The 7,310-nt window shown below is 46.9% G+C and overlaps 1 protein-coding gene and 1 non-coding gene across 2 annotated transcripts in view; one reads left to right on the top strand and one right to left on the bottom strand.

Annotated features, from left to right (window-relative positions):
• MTMR7 (myotubularin related protein 7) overlaps positions 1-7,310 on the bottom strand; it is a 76,707-nt gene that overhangs the window by 26,799 nt on the left and 42,598 nt on the right. The window contains exon 6 of the mRNA XM_010858397.1: positions 7,001-7,135. Within this exon, the coding sequence (XP_010856699.1) occupies positions 7,001-7,135 (135 nt within the window). The remainder of the gene's footprint in view (positions 1-7,000; positions 7,136-7,310) is intronic.
• TRNAE-UUC lies at positions 4,192-4,264 on the top strand. The gene has a single exon. It is a non-coding gene; the product is annotated as a tRNA-Glu (tRNA).

Below are 7,310 nucleotides of genomic sequence, written 5' to 3'. Positions count from 1 at the left end.
AAGCCCATTACACATCCGCCCTATAGGAATGCAATTTTATCTTTGGAAGATGGTGCCAAACCTTAAAATAATTACTCTTAGAGAAAATAAGTCTTTGTTGATAAGTCCTTGTCAAGAGTCATAAAATGTTAGTAGGCCTTCTGGCCAGAAGATGATGTAAATCACCTAAACCATTTGTATACGATAAATTTGCAGGAAAGAAACCTTGGTTTTTGATAAGAATCAAAGACTGCTGACTTTGCATCCCCTATTATCCTCTATGTGTAACTTAGGGTATAAAAGCCCCTGTTGAAAATAAAGCTATGGGCCTTGTTCACCAGCGCTTGGTCTCCCCATGTCATTCTTCCCTTTAACTTCCAGCTGAGTCTCCATCTGGAGCGCGGAACCCACCACGCTTACTAATTATGCCTGGGCTTCTAAGACCCACTCGAGAAGGTGTCTAGGGTGAGGCACCTTCCGCTATTCGAGAGGGCGCCTGCGGCCTACGTAAGTGGTGCAAACTTCTTGTCTTGAAGTTTTATTGGTCTCCCGCGTAAACCAAGCTACTCAGCTTCTTTTCTCCACTGAATTTTCCTACTGAGCTATCCTCATTCTATTGTTCTCTATATCTCTAATTAGCATATAAATAGTCGCCTAGGCCGTCTCTCCTTCGAATACCCTGGATCAGCTGGGGCTGGTCCCCAGCATATGACCTGGGAGAATTTATCGAGGGTCTTCTTTCAAAAAGCAAAGGAAGGACACATGACCTCCTGAAAGTCAATGGTACTTCTCACAATGAACAGAAGGTGGCGATATTTACTCTATCATCCAAAGAGTACTTTCTCAAGGTTTGCACACATTTTACAGAACCTCTCACGATAATGGGGCACAAGCTGACCCCTCAAAGCAGGAAACACAGCTTTATAATTAATAAAAAGTCAGACGCTATCTTGGACCTATATGCATATTCATTCAGAGAGAGTATCTCTTATATTACCAAAAAAAAAAAAAGTTTAATTTGGTGCCCTGTCCTTTAGGGTGAGAATTCCATTTCACAACCAAAGAAGAAGCTATTCATTTCAGCTCCTAAAACTTTTCAAATCATGGGAAAACCCCTCAAAATGTCACATCCTCTATGTTTCTAATTATATAATGTCCTTGAAAAAAATTTATAGACGTGGAGAACCGATGCATGGTTATTTGTGATGTAATTGTTCTGTGGAAGAAAAACTAAGGTCAACCTAGACAGCATATTAAAAAGCAGAGACATTACTTTGCTGACAAAGATCCATCTAGTCAAAGCTATGGTTTTTCCAGTAGTCATGCATGAGTGTGGGAACTGGAATATAAAGAAAGCTGAGTGCCAAAGAATTGATGCTTTTGAACTCTGGTGTTGGAAAAGACTCTTGAGAGTCCCTTGGACTGAAAGGAGATCAAGCCAGTCAATCCCAAACGAAATCAGTCCTGAATATTCATTGGAAGGACTGATGCTGAAGCTGAAGCTCCATTACTTTGGCCACCTGATGGGAATAACTGACTCATGTGAAAAGACCCTGATGCTGGGAAAGATTGAAGGCAGAAGGGGACAACAAAGGATGAAATGGTTGGATGGCATCACCAACTCTTTGGACATGAGTTTGAGCAAGCTCTGGGAGTTGGTGATGGACAGGGAAGCCTGGCGGGCTTCCAGTCCAGCGGTGGCAGCGAGAGAGGAAGCTGGGAAGTTTTAGGGTTCTCGACACACAAGCTGGGCTTCCCTGGTGGCTCAGATGGTAAAGAATATGCCTGCAATGCAGGAGACCCAGGTTCGATCCCTGGGTTGGGAAGATCCCCTGGAGGAGGGAATGGCAACTCATTCAGTATTCTTGCCTGGAGAATTCCATGGACAGAGGAGCCAGGATTCCTGGACACAGGGCTACAGTCCATGGGTTTGCAAAGAGCTGATATGACTGAGCAACTAACACACACACACCAGCTAATAGATGAAGAAATTCTGACTTCATTCATGTCAGCAGAGGGCTACTGAAAGCCTCTGAGCAGGCTTAATTGAAAAATTATGGAGATTTAGTATCCATGTCAGAGAAGATCCACTGGAGTGTGCAGAGGATGTGAGCTCCACAAGGGAGCTGACTCGTCTCATTTATGGCCTATGCCTATTTATGGCCTAGAACCCTGCGCCTCGGGCTGGCACACAGCAGGCACTCTGTGAAGATTTACTGAAGGGCTGACCGACCAAAGAAATGACTGAGTGAGGCTGAGAGGTGAACAGCCCAAGAATGTTTAAAAAAAAAAAAAGAATCAGATTCCTTCCCTCCAATCTTAAATCACCAAACACATCAAAACCATGGAAACTCAGTCAACGATGATGATCTTCCTATCAAGTTAAAGGTCAGCTTGGTGGTCACCATCTCGGGCTTGAAGTCTAATGTTACAGCCGAGCACATGCTGTACCTGAATGACAGGACCTGATCTGATGGATGGAAAATGAGCACTGAAGGTGCCCCTGGCAGGAGGCCCGGACCACACTCTAGCCTGCGGCATCAGTTAATGGTCCGTCTATCTTCATCTATGTCCAGTGCCATGAAGAATCTGAACTTGTTGGTACAACCAGAAAAGAAGAGATGATTTTATTTCTTGCAACTATGGTCTACAACTCTGCTAATCAAAATCCTTCTTCCCTATCCCCAAGGGAAAAATTAATAGCTTTACAATCACTGTTCAGCTCAATTTACAATCCCAACCCCATATACTATGCAAAATTATCTCTTTCCCTCCTTATAGGCGATTTGGACTGGTAAGGGGTTCTTTCTCCTTTTTGTCTTTCTTTTGGCTCTGTCTTTATACTGGGGATGGGGGAGGTAGAAAGTCAAAGTGTTAGTTGCTCAGTCATGTCAGACTCTGCAGCCCCACAGACTGTAGCTGGCCAGGCTCCTCTGTCCACGGGATTCTCCAGGCAAGAATACTGGAGTGGGTTGCCATGCCCTCCTCGAGGGGATCTTCCCAACCCAGCGATCAAACCTGCATCTCCTGCATTGTGGGTAGATCCTTTACCATCTGAACTACCAGGGAGTGGGATGACAGAGAGGGTTAGGGAAAAAAAAGGTAAATATCTAAAGCTGGAGAAGACTGCTGTTTTATCTCTGCTAGTAATCACTGCTTTTCTGGTTAACACCTGACCTGAACATCTCCGACATAAGTGTCTAAATCCCAGGGCGGGTCTCCGGGCTCTTGGCAGGGGTGGAATGCACAGACCTTGCTCACGTGGAGACCCACCTTGGCTTGAGCCTATTCCAGGGCCCCAGCTTCGCTCCCCAATATGTACTCCACAGTGCCCGCAGCCAGGAACCTCCAAGGGCGGGGGGACTGGACCCCAGCAGGCTGGCTTGTGTACAACTTCCCTTCTCAGCATCCACAGGACCCGCAGCCCACCCTCCATCCTCGTCCTGCCAAAGAGAGGCAAGGAGATGCCCCACCACCCCAAACGCCGTAGCTGCCCCCGCTGCCCTGCTCAGTGACTCACCCTCCACAGACGTGGCTTCCTCGCGGCCCCTCTGTCATGCACCCCGATCTTTCCCACAGATCGCCCCATATACACCCCTCACAGGGTGGAAGCCACCTCATTATTGATTCCAGAGAGACACAACTTTCACGTGACCTCCTGTACTCAGCCTAAGGAAGCGTTCACAAGGTGACATCACAGGCCAGCGAGCCACAGCGCTGCCCTTGGAGAAGCAGCCCGGACCAGGGACTGGGTGTTAGCCGAGCCGGTGCCCGGCCTGCCCTGCCTCTTGGCTCCACTGCCCTCCCAGGTGCCCACGTTGGGCCCCGGCTGAGCGCATATGAGCCAGCCGCTGGGTCTGCAGCTCTGAGTTCCCCGCCTCACTGCAACTGTGTACAGAGAGGATGACTCCCCCCACCCCTCGGAGCCTGTCCAGAGGCTCCCCTGGAGATCAAGATAAGCCTAGATGTGAACCCGGGCTCCGCCCTGAGTGGTTTGACCTTGGGCAAATGCCTGAACCTCTCTGGACCTGAGACCGTATCCATAAAAAGAAAAAAAATGCTCCTCATTTGAAGGAGTATTTTAAGAGTCAAATGGAAAAGTGCCTGGCATTTTCACAAGCTCGACAAAATCCTAGAACAAAGTAAAGTCATGAGCAAGGTTGAGATGAAAGGAATTTGATCTCATTTTATAATTCAGCAACTATTGGGACTTCCCTGGTGGTCTAGTGGTTATGACTCTGCACTTTCAATGCAGGGGACTTGGGTTCAATCCCTGGTCGGGGAATTCAAATCCCACATGCTGCGTGGTGTGGCCAAAAGACAAAAAAATAACAATAAATAAAATAAAATTCAACAACTATGGCATCAATATGACCTCCTGTCTTCTTAATGCACTAAATTCTCACAGTAACACATGACCTTGGGGGGTTGGTTTTTTCTTAATAGATATTAAGTTGAGCTAAGGTCCTCATGGCCTTTGCCTCCCTAGATTCTAATACCAACGAGCAATTCAGGCAGCATCTGAGGTGAGTCCCACTCCAAGGACAAGAACGACTTCTGACCTTTCTCTATTTCATTTAAATCTGCAAGCGAACCTAGCTAGGGCCCATTTGCCATGCCCACCGCCCACAGCAAACATGGAGCCGGTCTCCTGGCTACCGAGAAACAAAAATCAACAGACATGATCCTTAAAAGAACGAACGCTCTAAGCAAACAGTTTAAAACTCCCGTGAAGGTGTGTGTGTGCCCGGGCAAATAGGAAGACAGCACGACCAATTTTCTTTAATGGATCCGCCTCCAACTTCTTATCGCCGAGAGCAAACACACGAAGTGCTAAATATACCCTTCAAATCAAATCCTTTGGATTAATTTCTTTTAAATCTGGACTGCGTCTGGCTCAACAGCTGCCACATTGCCCAGAAGGTTTACATAACATAGTACACACTTGGACCGTTGGCCCTTAAATCAGCAGGCCAATCTGTTTGCCTCTATTTAAACCTGCGAAAACGGGATCAGAGAAGAGCAACCTAATTCACTTTAAAGCCCCTGTCTCTCCATCCCTTTATTATTATTGCTATTATTTGGCCAAATGGTATGCGGGATCTTAGTTCATCAGAGTGAAAGTTGCTCAATCGTGTCTGACTCTTTGCCAACCCCATGGATTGTAGCACACCAGGCTCCTCCTCAGTCCATGGAATTCTCCAGGCAAGAATACTAGAGAGGGTAGCCATTGCCTTCTCCAGGGGATCTTCTCAACCAGGGATCAAGCCCATGTCCCTGCAATGGAAGCGCAGAGTCCTAACCAGTGACTGCAAGGGAAGTCCCTGCCCTCTTCTTATTTTGTCTTTAGCCTGTGTCTCTAAGACAGGCATTTGTGCAGTCGTCTCTGACTTCAGAAACTCAGAGCAGCTCCACTAACCTGACACAAGAGGCAGAATGAAGACGAGGGAAAGTCAAGGTGAGAAGGACGATGAAGCAGAGAGAAAAACACACATTGAAAGAGAGCTGCTGTAAAAGATAGAGATTTTCCAGCATCTTTCAAGTAAAAATCCTCAAGCAGAGAAGCTATTTCTCCCCCAGTCCAAAGCCTCTTCCCTGTTGTGCTTTGAGGACTTTCCTAAAAGGAAGGGAATCCTTTACCTGTCATCTACCAGAATGTGACCCGGCTGGAATCTGGTGTGTCCTTGATCTGCGTGGTTGGTCTACTCTACTGGTGTCTAAGAGGACCTCTTCCTCACCGCCCCACCCTGCCCCCCACGGCTGCCCCACAGCCCCCGCCTGTTCTGAGGTCAGTGATGGAAGACATCTAACTACATGATTGAGACCGTGCATCACAATATTTGGCGACATGGGGCTCAGAGAAGCAGCAAAATTGCCAGGGTCTGGGTCAGCCACACAATGGGTAGTATGCAGTTTCCGTGATTCCTCTTATCAGACACGAGTACAGACCCATGTCTGCAATTACCCACTCCATGGGAACTGATGTTTAACATTTTGAAGGCCTTATGTTCTTTCAACCTTTTTATGATTAAAATTTTTTTTCACACTATAATTTATAAAAGAAAAGTTTGTCAAAATCTTCCTCTCACCCCACAGGGGGAAAAAAAAACACCAAAAACCACTGTTAACAGTTTAATATATATACCCTTAAACTTTTTTCAGTGCATAGAATAATGTATAATTTTAATAATATAATTACTATTACATACATGGGATCACATTATAGATTTCTGTAGCTCACTCTTGCTGTTTCACAGTACATCTCAGACACTGTTCTGCACCCACATGGAGAAAGAACATGTACCCTTCTCTCTCATCACTTACAGATCCAGGTATATTTTATTCATAACTGGCAAGAAATTCCAATGCCAAATGTGTTGAATTAATGGCCATATCTCTCTGTCACCTAATTTTATCCTATATATTCCATGCTCATCTTCTTCTTGGAATTCTTACTAGGTGGGTGCTTATCCTTCCAGATCTTTCTGTTTTAACTGACATTTTTACCTACCTATAGTTCGCTGTTTTCCATAGACACAGTAATATACATATTAATTTGTAACTTCTTTTTTTTTTAAACTTAACATTCCATTTTGGAAATCGTTCCTTGTCATAGACATAGTGGAATTAACTACCAGCTGAATTTGCAAGGGAAGAGGTGAACATCCCACAAACTCTGAACTGCGCGGATTCCACAGTGAATTTCATACTGTTAGAGAAGAAAAGGTCCTTTTGTGAACAAACCAAAGAACAATCTGGCGTGTTCAGGAGAGCGACCTCCAGCATCACACCACACTTTTGTCGTGTGCACTATGTACCGAGCACGAGGCTCGGAGCCGGGAAAGATCCAAAGTCCCTGCCGTTGTCAACCCCCCAGGGCTCAGGGCCCCGGGAAGCAGGCGGGCAGGGCAGCCACTGTGCAGAGGGAAACAGCCCCTCTGCAGACGGCGCTCCCTGAGCGGGCGAGGCCTCATCTCTCTGCAAAGACTGCAAAGACATGCATCGGCGTGGCGACACTCACCTTGGGCCGAGTGTCCACAACATAAAGGAAGTCGCTTCCCGGGTTGGCCTTCCTGATGGCCTGCAGCATCTGCTCATCCTCCAGGCAGCGGGCACTGAAGCCAGACAGGGGCTGGCTGCTCCGGCAGATGGAGGCCTGTGGGGAGAGGCCACGGCAGCACAGCCGCATCAAGCAGTGGATCAACTGCACCCCCCCGCAAGACCCTCAGGACCGCCACCACAACAAAGGCCACTCAACCCCACTCCCCACTTTACTTACGCCCCTGGCTTGTGAAAGTATCAGTGCTTTCAAGAAATCAAAGTTGGCATCT

Source organism: Bison bison, unplaced genomic scaffold, assembly GCF_000754665.1.
Source record: "Bison bison bison isolate TAMUID 2011002044 unplaced genomic scaffold, Bison_UMD1.0 scf7180017864386, whole genome shotgun sequence".
NCBI classification, from domain to species: Eukaryota; Metazoa; Chordata; class Mammalia; order Artiodactyla; family Bovidae; genus Bison; species Bison bison.
This window is presented reverse-complemented; position numbering and strand designations above follow the sequence as displayed.